Source organism: Vulpes vulpes, chromosome 12, assembly GCF_048418805.1.
Source record: "Vulpes vulpes isolate BD-2025 chromosome 12, VulVul3, whole genome shotgun sequence".
In the NCBI taxonomy this organism is placed as follows: domain Eukaryota; kingdom Metazoa; phylum Chordata; class Mammalia; order Carnivora; family Canidae; genus Vulpes; species Vulpes vulpes.
Window position 1 is genome coordinate 165117852 of NC_132791.1, and position 13466 is coordinate 165131317.

A 13466-nucleotide genomic window follows, 5' to 3' on the forward strand; every position below is an offset into this window, starting at 1 on the left:
GGGTATACAGCTGGCTCCTCCTGGATCTTGTCATCGTGGGATCTCAGGAAGACCCAGCCCAGAGCTGAGTCACCATGAAGTCTTTGAACTCAGTAAGGGGAACACCTTGTGTGCCCTACCTGTGGTGTCTGCCCTAAAGACCCTGAGGTAGGGCCTGACTTGGTGGGAAAGAGCATAAACTATTAGCAATCTGTCCACAGGCAGCAGAAGGCCTGGGAAGAGACAATTCACCTTTGCCTGGACACTGGGTGGCAAGGCAAGCCTTCAGAGCAGATGTTTAGATTTGAGAAAGGTGGCCGTCTTTTCATCTCCATGGAAACAGAGCAACAAGTAATGACCTAACCCAAGCGTTTTAGCTGCACACTGATGATTTAATAATCTCTTGGGACAGCAGGCCCAGAAGTGAGCAGTTTCACCAGTCTGGGCCCAGCCTCTCTTTGCCTATCTCTAGGACACTGGCTCTTCATTTTGAGGATCAGCAACTCCTGATTGTAAAATGGCTGCTGCAGCTCCGGATATCACAATCCCATCTGGTTGTATTTAAGGCTGGAAGATGCAGAGTACCAAGTTCTTCTTGCTTGCCTGTCATTATCAGAGGACCAACCCCTTTCTGGGGGAACCCAGTAGACTACTATCCTGTTGGCTGAAGCTTATCGCAGGATACCCTAGTGGGAGACATGTAGATCTAGGATAGCCTGGGATTATCTCAATCATACCCAATCCCACCCAGCAAATCTAGTTATGGTGACAAGGCATTAAGCATGGGTAGTAACTGACCAACATCAACATATCTGCAGGGCGCCGTTCTTACCATGGGCGTTCAGAGCAGAGGCTTCTGTTAACTCCCAGATGCTGGGAGTTCCCTAGCTGGGAACTTCGGACAGGATAACTTAACAGATCTCCCCCAACAGGTGATTCCATGTCACTGTCTAGAATGCTGTGTGGGACCTCCTGGGAGAAGGGCTTCTATACCAATGCTCAGCAGACCTGATCTTGGCCCAGAGCATGGAAGCAGCATATGCTCCCTCCCTCCCAGCTGTGGGCTACCTATAGGGATGGAGGTCAGGGCAGGGAGGGCATCTGACAGACTGGCAGGGCTGTGTGGTACTGAGCTGTCAAGTAGGCCAGGACTTGCCCCAGGTGATGAGTCCTCCTCCATGCTCTATTCACCTCACCGCTCTCCCCCTCCTCCATCAAATGCACCTTAACCCCTGCTACACACACTCCCCAGAGCTGGCAGGACATCCTTTCCAAGGTCCACCTCTCAGCCTCCCTCCAGCTCCCTCCAACTCCTGCCCTGAAGTTTCCCGATAAAATCACTGGGATTCTGCATTGGTGTGATGCCCCGGCCAAGGACTCCAGTGTCAGCACCCCCTGCCCCTGGCCAGCCTGTTCCAAGTTCCCAATGGAAGCATGTCTCTGTGTTCTCAGCAGAGATGCTGCACTGGAAACCAGTGGGGCCTTCTCCACTCTGTGCCCCAAAATATGGGGGGCAGGGTGGCCATGGAGAGAGTTCACATGCGGCTTGGGCTTGGCTGTGTGTGACTGTGGGTCATGTCCTCTCCTGGGACAGCTCAAGGGCTATGCAGATCCAGCACCCACCTGCCTCACATTGGGCAGGAACTCCAGCCGCAGGAAAGAAGAGCTCATGCTGCACGGAGCGTAACCCATTCACATTTATAGGAGACACAAAGGAGGCAAGCGGACAACACAGCATTTCTACTCCAGGGAACTGGTCAATTCCGACCAGAACAGCAATCAGGAACATAATTGTACAGCGTTGGGGCGTGGCATCTACGCGGGCTCAGTCCCACTCCCCATCCCCCTCGGGGTTGTCCTCGCGAGCTGCCTCCACGTCGTGGAAGTGGAAGTTGGCCATCATGTCTCGTACGGCCAGCATCAGCCTGTTCAAGCCTTGGTTGTGGTTCAGACCCCCAGCCCCTCCATCCTCCAGCCTCTCCCCCTGCAGCAATGAGACTCGGCTGAGCAGGGGTTGTCCTGGGCTCTGAGGCCCACTGCTCCCAACCCAGCTGGCCTAGGACCCTGTCAGGAAGAAGCTCCTAACCAAAACATGTGACTGACAAGGCCAGGCCCCAGAGCGGGGCCAAGGTGGCGGCTACAATCTCAGGTAGGCATGTCCCAGTCTCCTGAGCAGGCTGCTGGAGTCAGTAAAGCCTCTAGACATGCACAGCCCACAGCCCTCCCTGAACCCACGTGGCAGAGAGGGGCCAAGACATGCTCACATACCTCCATGGTGTAATTAGGCAACAGGGACCGGAAGAAGAGTGCAATTGTGTTTCCATGGCTGACGGGACTCAGCCTGAAAAAGGAGGGAGAAAGGTCAGGAAGCACACAGTACACTCTGCCCTTGGCAGTGGGGATATACACACCACCGCAACCCAAGCAGCAGCTGGGCACCAGCTCAGGCCTCAGGGAAGGCCTTCCATAGGGGGTGGGTCCTTGCAGACCTGGCTGGCTGAGCTGAGCAGACAGCAGAGGGTCACCTGCCATGGCACAGGTGGCTTGCTTTTGAGAAAAGCCATGCACGGGTGCAAAGGGGTCATGTGAAGAGAAGATGCGTGTGCTGTGGAGGACCCTCCTGGTAGGACTTGGTGCTGCAGCCCAGCTCCACTGGACATTTTTTTAAGATTTTTTTTTTTTTTTAATTCATGAGAGAGACAGAATGAGAGAGAGGCAGAGACACAGGCAGAGGGAGAAGCAGGCTCCATGCAGAGAGGCCAACGTGGGACTCGATCCTGGGTCTCCAGGATCATGCCCTGGGCTGAAGGCGGCGCTAAACCACTGAGCCACCTGGGCTGCCCTCCATTGGACATTTAAGGACAGATGGCCTCGGGTTGGCACGGCCCTTTAACCACTCCTCAGGGCTAAATGGCCAGCAAGTTAGCTTTTTGTGTGAACCTAACAACATTAAAAATTCGTGTCCCCTCAACCATTCTGAGAATTTAACTGGGCACTGGTTCCCCAGAAGCACACAGTCCAATTTTTAGAATGTAATTCAGTTAAGAAAAAGTCCTTTATCCTACATAACGTGCTCTGAGACGTCTGAAAAGCACACTTTTTGAAATGGGAAAATCTGCCTGTGACTTTCAGATCTACAGTGTGGTGCTAACAGCCTCATGGTAAGGCAATCGCTTAGCTTTTAAGGCTAGAAGAAAAGAAAAAAAGCAGCTTTCCCATAATCCAAGGCTAAACGCCATCCACAAATCCGCTGCAGACTTGGCTCTGCTGTGCCCTTACTATTATAGCTCTTCTGGCTTGGCCACATGGGCTCCTTTCAGCTCTTGGAATACGCTCTCCTTGTGCTGTGTTTCTTATACAGGGCCTTTGCACATGCTGACTCTTCTGGAATACCAGCATTCTCTCCCTCTTTCCTTGGCAAAGATATATTATTCCTTCATACTTCACTGACCATGGCTTCCTCTGAGAATCACATGTACCAGCAGTTTCTTTCTTTTTTTTTTTTTAAAGTACCAGCAGTTTCTTAATGCAGTTTTGATCTTACATTAATTTCTAGATTCTATAATGAATATATCTCCCCACTGTACTGCATATTCCATGAGGATAGAGGTGGTGTCTTACTCTCACTTCACAGTGTTACCTCCAACATCTGCTCTAGAATCTGATTGAAAAAGGCTCCTACATCACGTAAGCGCAAGAACATAGCCAAGAAAAGCCTGCCCATGACCCCAAAGCACAATGTCCTCAGAGGGCTTGTGTCTGCAGAAGGCCGGGAGTCCCAGTGAGCCCTCAAGCACTGACTCAGAGCTATACAAGCAAAGGCACAAAGCGGGAGATGGAGAGGTACCTCTCTGGTCTCACGTAGGAGTAGATGGTGTCCAAAGGAGGCAGAGGGTCGAACCCCATCACAGACTGTGTGGTCACATCCTTCAGAAAGGGAAACAGAACCGTCGTGAGCCCTGGCCTTCCCCCAGCAGACTTTCAGGTGATTCCAGCCTGGACTGGCTTTTCTGCGAGGAGTCCCGTCAGTCTGATAGAAGTGGTCCTTGGTTGCGAGGCTGTGTCTACTGTACTGAGAAACTGGGTGAAGGAGTGGGGGACAGCCTTTCTTCCACCAGGACACTCACTCTGCCCCACTCAGATGGCCCATGTACAGTAGGGAAGGAAGAGAACTTCGTGATCTCCTGTGCCAGCATCTCACACGTCAGTGCTCTAGGCTGCTGGCTCCAGGGCCCCCACAGCGGCTGGGCCAGTCAGGAGCACAATCCCACCTCTCAAAACCCCAGGTGTGAGGGGAGGGGCCCCAAATGTTACAAAGCTCCCTTACCGGGGGGAGGGCAGCAACAGCTTCCTTGACCTCGGACAGGACCACGTGGCGGTGGATATTTCTGGGCGCACGCTGGTAGAGCACCTTCCGTCTAGAGCCCACAGAGAAAAGGGGCAGCACATGGACGAGAGCCATCCCGGCCCTGATGTCACATGTGAGACAGCCACCCCCGAGCAGATGGGCATCAGGCTAACCACTGCCCTGTCACCTCCAGGCCCACCTGCTCTCACACGCTTCCACCGCAGGGTCTCCAGAGTCCACTGCCTGCAGAACCTCGCGAACGTTCTCCTCCAGCCAACTCATGGTGGCGGGCTCCTTCCAGAGGAAGTGTGACCTTCCGAGGTACAGGCTCACCAGCTGGCTCAGGGCAGGGGGCTGGCTGTGGGAGAGTGGGGCCTGTAAGCAGAGCCCGCTAGGGCACGGCCTCCATGCACCCACCTGCACCTGTGGGGAGCGTGCGGGCCTGTCCAGCGGCCTGGGGCCAGAGGAGGTGGCGCAGAGGGGCTGCCGAACTGGGATGTGCCAGTGCCCAGTGGTGGGACACTTTAGCATTTGCTTCCATAGAAAGACATATATTTTAATAAATATGAGGTCTTCAATAGAAACAGAAGATGGAAAAACAACGTGCATGTCTGCTCACACACAAAAATAGGCAGGAACCATGACGGTTTACGAACAGGGTCTGAAGGCGGCTGGTTCCCACACTGCATGTTTTCCTTTATTTTTTGTAAGACACCTGGTAAGGTAGTCCATGCACATACAGACATGTGAACCACACTAATGACTGTACCGATGCTAATTCCAGCCTACAGGTGCCAGCACAGTGGGCCCCACACCCTGTCCACTCCCCGCCTCAGGAAGGTTGGAGCTTTGGGCTGTGGGCTGCTTACACGCTGGCCAGCTCGGTGTCTAACCAGGAGGCAATGCCCCATGTAGACATGGCACGCAGCCCTCCTCAGTGGGAGAAGAGTCTGGCCACAAAGGTCACCTGCAGAGAGCACCTGGCAAGACCCTCCTGGTGGGAGGAGAAAGCAGTGACAGCCAGCCTCATGAAAATGGTTCCCGGGCTCTGCTCCTAGGGGCACCCCCATGACCCACACGTGGGCAGGCACTGTCCTCTTGGGGCCCATCCCAGTCTTTACCTTATCTCAGCATCCGGTCCAAAGAAGCGGTGAGTGGCGACAGCGGCATCTGGCCGCACGCTGCAGTACTCAAGCAAAGGTAGGAGGACTGCAGGAGGAAGCAGGGGCCCCCAAAGGCAGGGTGACACTGGGGTGAGGCCAGGGTACCCACGCCAGCCCCCAAGGGGCCTCTGCCACCTTGGAGGGGGTTGTCTGTCCTGCTGCCTCCCAGCAGCCCCATCTGCATCTGAGGGGTCGCACCCATGACCCCCCCAAGCACGCACACAAGGCGTTCCAACCACTGAGATCACACACATTCCACCTACAGGCTCACGGGGTTCAGGCCTTGGGCAGAGACAGGCTCTGAGCAGCTGCGGCTTCCCCACAGTCCTAGCACCCGAAGAACCCTATCGTCTGAGGGACTTTCCAGGGCAGCTCAGTGTGCAGGAGGACCACCCCAGGTTGTATGAAAACACCACAGGCAGCTTTGTGTGTGCACAGAATGGGGGTCGAGCCCAGATGTACCAGCAGATACTGAGCATGCTGTAGGGTAGGAACCCTGAGTGACACGGGCCTCAGCCCTGCCCTGGCTGCCTCCTCAGACCTCCACCACCCTTGTCTACATGCTCAGCTCTGTTTTCTCCCTAGCACTTAGCACCACCTCATCTACTGTCCTTCTCATCTCATTCCCTGGTCTGCCTCCCTGCCCTAGGATGTGAGCCCTAAAAGTGGGGATCTTGGCTGCCTCCTCTGCCTGGCCAGGGATGCAACAGGCTCATGGGGGCGAGGGATAGGGGGGCATGTGAGGATGGTGTACATGAGCCACATAGCCTATCCCGGGCACATACTCCTCTGTGAAACTGCAAGTGGTAAGAGGACCCAAGTCCACCAGTTCCCTGATGTAACAGCAGGCTCTTCTCTGATCTCGTTAGCACTGAGATCAGCCCACAGGACTCCATCTCCACGAGGACACCAGCCTCCAGGGAGCACAGGGATGCTTGGAAGGGCCTCTGTGCAATCCCAGGACAACCTGGCCTCTAAGTTCTTCAACTCAGTGAGAAATAGGATTTGAGGATGAGAATATAATGCCTAGTTTGCAGACTGGGTCCCTCCTGCACAGTTCTGCTAACATCTAGCAGCTCATGTCCCTCTCTCTAAAAAACACTCCATCTTCAGAGAGAAAGTTTTTCTTAAACAGTCAATATTAAAACACCTTTTAGTTATCCTAAAACCCTGAGACACTTGGACACCAAAGTCAGTTCTGACTCATTTTCAGCTTTCAAACCATGACTACGTGTGTGCGGGGGCCCACCCATGTCTGCAGGGGCTGCTAGGATGTACCAACCTCCAGGGAACATGGTGAGTGCCTGTCGGATCAGGAGAGAGGCCTGCTCCCTTGCAGAGTTGAGCTCCTGCTCAGGGAGGTCTGCTTGCTGACTCAGCAGGAAATAGGCCAATGGCACAGAGAAGGCGAAATTTGGGAGCTGAGACAGGTTCCGATGAGCCTTCAAAGATGGAGAAACAAAGTCTGGAGTTTTGACACAGCAAAGACAAAAGATGCACAATTCACAGACACTCTGAAGTCACTCAAGGAGCCCCTGTGATGAGCACACAAGTGTTCTGTTGGCATAAAAATCACTTCATGTTGCATCTGGAGGCTTTCCATTGGCAGGAGACAAGTCAAAAGGCCCTGGAGCAGGGTTTGGGGGTAGGGGGTTGTGGAGAATTGACAGGGAAGAGTGGAAGGACCTGGAGCAGGCGAAGTTGGGTGGGGTCACAGAAAGGCACCCAACCTCAGGCTGCAGTTCACACTGGAGAACTCAGAAAGTCTGGTTGGCAATGAGGACCATCCCTGCTCTTGCCAGGACCTCATCAACATCAGCTGACATGGCCAAGCACTCAGCTTGCCTTTTTCTGTGTGTATGTAACAAACGACATGCCATGTTTTCTCCACTGAAGTGGAGCTGTGGCCTACAGTTATGGAACCTTACAGGCTACCACAACATTCTTCTGCAGACCCACTGTGGAGGGAGGGGGTGCTCCCTGCAGCTGCATTCTGGAGGCTCCAGGAACTTCTGTAAACTAGGTCCCAGAAGCGGGACTCCTCAGCAAATCAGCCAAGTGACAGTCCAAAATGATTTATGTAGGTGACCTCTCCATGTGGTTTGACTTCTTTCATTTCTCAATTACACAAAAAGATAACAAGTTGCTATTTCTCTACCCACCACCCCCACCCCACTGGAGGTGGTCAGGTTCACACACACTCAAGAGGGCACCATCTAACAGGAACACACATTTCCTAGCAGCTGAATTAAAAAGAAAACAGATAAAACAAATGTTACTACTGTTACATTTAACCCAAATAACTAAAATAGCATCACTTCAAAGGCAAGCATTATGAAGATCACTAATGACTCTTTTCTATGCCTAGTCTAAGCCTCAGTATCAGGCTGGAGGCAGACCCCACCTGCATGTGTCCACATGAACCCACCCAGCACACAAGCTCCCGAATGTGCATCATTCCCTATGGCCCATCCCCAACCCCACCCCCAGCAGCTGGTGTGCGCACATATGAGCAGGGAGCAAGGAAGGAGCATATGGATCTGCCCAGACCCTCTCCATGGTGTTGCAGGACTGCCCTGGAGTGCACAGACTCTGGTCTAAGACAAGAGAGGGAGACTTGGCCCCATGTGACATCATGTTCACACCCACCTCCCATTCCTGGAAGAGGCGGATCAGGTACTCGTAGTTGCGTGCCCGTAAGGCCAGGTGATCAATGAGCAGCAGCATGCACAGGGGGTCCTCATCAGGCTCCAGGCTTCCAGAGGCAGCAAACAGGCAGAGGGAGACAAAGTGCAGAGTGGGCTGGTGTGGACATCCGCTAGCTTGAGGCCGCAGACGACACACAGGTGGCAGCGATGGGCGCTTACCTCAAGATGAGCTTGCAGAACTCCAGCGCAGTGCGTGGGCAGCCTCGCTTCTCCAGGAAGCTCATCTGCTTGTAGAGGGCCAGGTAGAAGCTCCTAGATCCAAGACAGTTCCTCGTGAATGAGAGCAGCAGCAGGCACAGAGCCGCACTGCCTGGAAGCCTCGTCCAGCACCGAGTCCACCCTCTGCTCACTGGCTGCGCCGGCACTTCCTGTGTGGCCTAATCACCGTGAATGTTCGCGAGTGTCCCCCTGTGTCTGCAGAGAAGGCGATGCTCTGCTTGTTGTTTGCAGTTATATGTGTATCCATGTAGAGAAAAACAAACTTAGCATTCTTCCTTTACTGTTTATAATTTCAGAGAACAGAGTCCACATCTCCTACTGTAATTACCATCTGAATTTACCCTCGAATCTCAGTAGCTGCCAGTGGCACTGCAACTAGATGCATCAAGTTTGTGACTTGAATCATCCTGGTGGACTATTATTTTTTATCAATGACCACCAACTCTGCTAGTGCCTACAGATGCTGGTATTTTATAACCTATCTCCAAGAATGAAAAATTTAATTGGAGAGACAAAACAAACACAAAAAAACCCAGACAATCTGTGCTGGGTGCGAGCAGGGGGGTGATGGTCAGGAAGTCCTGGGTTCCAGGCTGACTGACAAGGTGTGGAGAACATCCAGTGCTGGAGATGACCAAGGACGCTTGAGGCCAGAAGAGGGTGAGCAGGGCACCGGGACCAAGGATGTTGCCCCACCGCCCGGGGGGGCCTTGAAGGCCAGGCTGAGGGCAGGAATCCAGTGGGTAAGACTGTTCAGGCCTCCATTAGTGAAGGCTGGTTCCAGAGTGGGGCTCTGGGGCAGGAGGTGCATCTGTGAGAACAGAACATCAAGCAAGTATGACCGCTCAGTGCAGGTGCAGGGAACAGGATTAGGCTGAGTTCAAGTAGCTCAATGATTTAGGAATTGGCATGTTTGGCTCCCACAAAGCGTTCCAGAGTATTCTAAACTCACAGGGCACAGATCCTTTTGTCCATACGTACAAGTAAACACAACTACAGATCCTATCATAATGAAGTGGCTTGTCAGACACACTTCTAACAAGGACAAAGGGAACACCAGGCTTGCCCCATCCGTCCTTGAACTCAGCCCTCCTGCATTCAAGTTGTAAATACAACACAAGATGCCCTTGTGTGAGCTAGTGGGCAGGACATATCGGGGACAGTCCCCTGCCACCTGCTTCAATGACACCTATATAGGCACTCACATAGTGTGACAGCTTGGACACACCTTGACACACCTGTCATCCATGAAACCCACCTGTTCTCAGGTCTGCGGTAATCCAGCCGGCAGGTCCCGCTGGTGAGGCTGAACAAGGGGTGGAAGGCACACTCCATGCTGTACAGCGCTCTCTCTGAGGGCCACACAAACACCAGGGGAAGGTGTCATGGCCACTGTGGATGCAACCCTATCCCCCTACGGCTCACAAAGAAAGCTCTCAAAGGAAGAAGGTAACATAGCGAGGATTTTGAAAGTGCCACAAACACATGGCCTCACAAAACCCACATACACATGTCCACAGCAGCTCATTCACGTGATCCAAGATGTGGAAACCACCTAAGTGTCCCCCCAGTGCTTGCAGATAAACAAAATATGGTCTGTCCACACTAAGGAGCATCAGGTAGCCGTGAAAGGAGTGACCCTTGAAGACATTGTGGTAAATTACAGAAGCCAGGTAGACGTGTCACAGGAATCCACTCACAGGAAATGTCCGTAACAGGCAAATGCACAGAAACAGGAAGCAGACTTGGGGTTGCCAGGGGCTGGAGGTAGGGAGGTCTCAGGTTATGGGCAGGGATTCTTTTGTAAGTTAACATAAATTTCCTAGATTTGGTGGTGATGGAACTGTACAACTCTGACAATAAACTAAACACCAATGTATCGGGCAGCCTGGGTGGCTCAGCGGTTTAGCGCCGCCTTCAGCCCAGGTCGTGATCCTGGAGACCCAGGATCGAGTCCCACGTCGGCTCCCTGCATGGAGCCTACTTCTGCCTCTGCCTGTGTCTCTGCCTCTCTCTCTCAATCCTCTCTGTGTGTTCTCATGAATAAATAAATAAAAAATCTTAAAAAAAAAAATAAATAAACACCAATGTATCAATTGTATGCTCTTAACAGCAAAGTTATATAGTATATGAATCATATCCAAAAGGGGAACCTAAGCATCAGACTCTTGGTTTTAGCTCAGGTCATGATCTCAGTCAGGGTCATGAGATTGAGCCCCGAGTGGGCCCAGTACAGAGCCTGCTTGAGATTTTCTCTTTTCCTCTGCCCCTCCCCCCACCTCTCTCTCCCCCTTCCTCTCAAAAAAAAAAAAAAAAAAGTCCTGGCAAACCCCCGTGTACCTGCTGTCACCTTACAAGGCAGCACCTATCCTCCTCCAGCAGAGCTGTGCGTGGGTTCCGAGGCACAGCAGGGCGGCGGGCCCATGGAGGCTCTTACCTACGAGGTCTCGGGCCATCTCCTGATCCTCCTGAAAGCGGCAGGCATCGCTGAGCTGCAGAAGTGAGTCAACGTGGTATGGGCTAGTCTGGAGCAGAACCTGGGAGGAAAGAGGGACAATGGATGGGGCTGTACGTGGAGGCCCCTGGACAGTAGGCAGCAAAGTACCAGCCCTAGGCAGGGCTTTCCTTCAGTCATTTAAACCTTGGGAAAATGTCACAAAGGGTGACACCCACAATACCCTCACCTCAAACTAAGCTCATCACCACTGCTCAGATGAGTCACGGACCACCCCTGTGGTGGGATCTCCACCTTCACCCTCTACCACCACTCCCCCAAACAAACAGCCCTTGGGAGAGGCGGCAAGTCCTGAGAAGCACCTTGCCATGGCCCCCAGCCCCCGTGACCCAGGCACACAGTGAGGGTCAGAGGAACAAGAAAGAAAGGACAAGGACAACTTTGGGTTGAGCGAACACAGGCTGGGATGCAGGCCTGGAGCAGCCTGGATAACTGAGGAGAGGGTGCAGGCTAGTGAGAACTCTCTAGGGGACACACGCACCACAATGTTGTTGGGCTCCATGGACTCCACGGCAGCCAGGAACTTGTGCTGAGTCTGCTGGTACTCCTCACTATGCTCAAATGCAAAGGAGGACAGGCCTTTCTTGGACTCCAGCAGGCGCATTGACAGACCTGAGGAGAGTGCAGCATCAGTGTTCCTGATGAGGAGTCTCTGTGCATATTCGACATGAGTCCCCATCAGTGTCTCCTTTTCCAGGGTGCCTGGGGCTGACTGCTCGTGGCTTGGTCCACATGAGCACCACATTCTGCCTACATTTTTCCTATGAAGGTGTTTCTTCCCCCATGGGTGTGCCTGGATCATCACCATCCCAGGACAATAGAGGTGAGGACACACATGGCGCCATCCGCCTCTCATCTGGCTAGGCTTAAACACTGGGCAGAGCCCAGACCCAGGTGGGCATGGGAGATCATGCAGGGCTGCAGCCAGGCATCCATGGTGATGGTGATCTATAACCACGAGTGAAAGTCTTTTCTCCTTGTACCAGATTCTTCTGAGGAACCTTCAGGAGCTTCATGAAATAGGTGAGTGGTTCCAGGCTACCCTCCTGACAGCCCCACCAAAGGCCAAGGCCTGCAGCACTACAGAACTGAGGAGCCCTCATCTGCCCTGGCTCAGGGGCCTCTGGGAAGCAAAGCGGGGGTGAAAGACGAGCGGAAACAAGACACCCACCAGAACCTAGGGCTTCCCATGTCCTCACTACCAGCACGAGGGAACCACACAGAACCCCACAAACACGGGGGCAGGGCGGGGTCATCACATGCTTCCGTCATGGTAGGGGCTCCTGCCTCTACCCTTGGTCCCACCCCAGTCGGGCCGCCCCACGATCCAAGGGTTCTTAGACGCCAAGTGCCTCTAATGGGGCATTTACTCCACACCCCAAACCTTTCTGCACTGTTGCTGTTTTTCTGTAAATTATTTGTACTTACTAATTGGCAACAAAATATAAAATATCACACTTGAAAAATGAAGTTGGTTGCTTCCTATGAGACAGTATCCACAGGAAAAAAGAAAAAAGCTGCATGAAAACGTACTTGAGAAAACATGCAGCTGGTGTGGAGGGCAGGAGAGGGGGGGGGTCCTCTGTCCTCCCCGGCACATTGGCTCTGCATAAACCACGCAGCCCCTCACCTGGTTTGGTGTACCGTGGCCAGGTGCTCTTAGGGGTCGTCAGCCATGTACACTTGGGGTACACACGCTGCCTCTGCCTTGGCCTAGGAAGAAAAGACACGGTCACAGCTTAACCTTCACTGCTTGATCTCTGCAGGGACTATGGAAACAAAACTGTGGGGAAGAGAAGGGAGGGGAAGAGTGGTGGTACTTCCACCAGCGTGACCAGGACAGAAAGCAAATGGTGTCAACAACACAACAGAACCATTGCCAGAAAAAAAAGAAAAAAAAAAAAAGGAACCATTGCCAGACAAAACTAGAAACTGTGTAATCTAAATAACCAAACCACCAGAGAAAGAAAAAAAAAAACCCAGCAAATTTACAGTCCAGCAAACTGGCAGGAAATACAGATAAAAAAGAAACAAAAATTGAAAACCAAAAATAAAGACCAGGAGGAGAGCAAATGTGTAGGGGCCCTGCGGACTCAAGTGAGCTGGCTTCCCTGTGGGCCAGGCTGCACAAATGCAATGCCAGCTGAGCAAAGAGGATGAAGGGCAGGTCTGTCATAAGGTGGGTCCTCTCCCCTGTCTCAAGACACCACCAATTAATTAATTAATTAATTAATTAATTAATTATTATTATTATTATTATTTATGATAGTCACACACAGAGACAGAGACAGAGACAGAAAGGCAGAGACACAGGCAGAGGGAGAAGCAGGCTCCATGCACCGGGAGCCCGACGTGGGATTTGATCCCGGGTCTCCAAGAGACACCAATTTAACAACACATTTTGAAAAGAGAAGAACGGTAACCATGAAGAGAACTGGCAAGGTCTATCAGTACACTGACGTCAACACACTTCTGAGTGATAACTAGCAAGACAGAGGCACAAGTGGGCAGCAGAGAAGGGAGGTCCATCTCCT

At 52.6% G+C, this 13466-nt stretch overlaps 1 protein-coding gene across 3 annotated transcripts in view; it reads right to left on the reverse strand.

Annotated features, from left to right (window-relative positions):
- TCF25 (TCF25 ribosome quality control complex subunit) overlaps positions 1-13466 on the reverse strand; it is a 34633-nt gene that overhangs the window by 1307 nt on the left and 19860 nt on the right. Inside the window, exons 6-18 of one of the 3 annotated variants that reach the window (XM_072731290.1) lie at positions 12563-12645; positions 11414-11544; positions 10855-10954; positions 9676-9769; positions 8358-8450; positions 8140-8245; positions 6773-6932; positions 5449-5536; positions 4527-4685; positions 4307-4397; positions 3827-3906; positions 2248-2320; positions 351-546 (exon numbers count right to left, since the gene is read on the reverse strand). In XM_072731290.1, the coding sequence (XP_072587391.1) occupies positions 541-546; positions 2248-2320; positions 3827-3906; positions 4307-4397; positions 4527-4685; positions 5449-5536; positions 6773-6932; positions 8140-8245; positions 8358-8450; positions 9676-9769; positions 10855-10954; positions 11414-11544; positions 12563-12645 (1264 nt within the window). In that variant the 3' untranslated portion in view covers positions 351-540. Of the gene's footprint in view, positions 1-350; positions 547-1658; positions 1964-2247; positions 2321-3826; positions 3907-4306; positions 4398-4526; positions 4686-5448; positions 5537-6772; positions 6933-8139; positions 8246-8357; positions 8451-9675; positions 9770-10854; positions 10955-11413; positions 11545-12562; positions 12646-13466 lie in introns of those variants that run through there. The other 2 variants (XM_026005025.2, XM_026005026.2) reach the window with 2 other exon arrangements.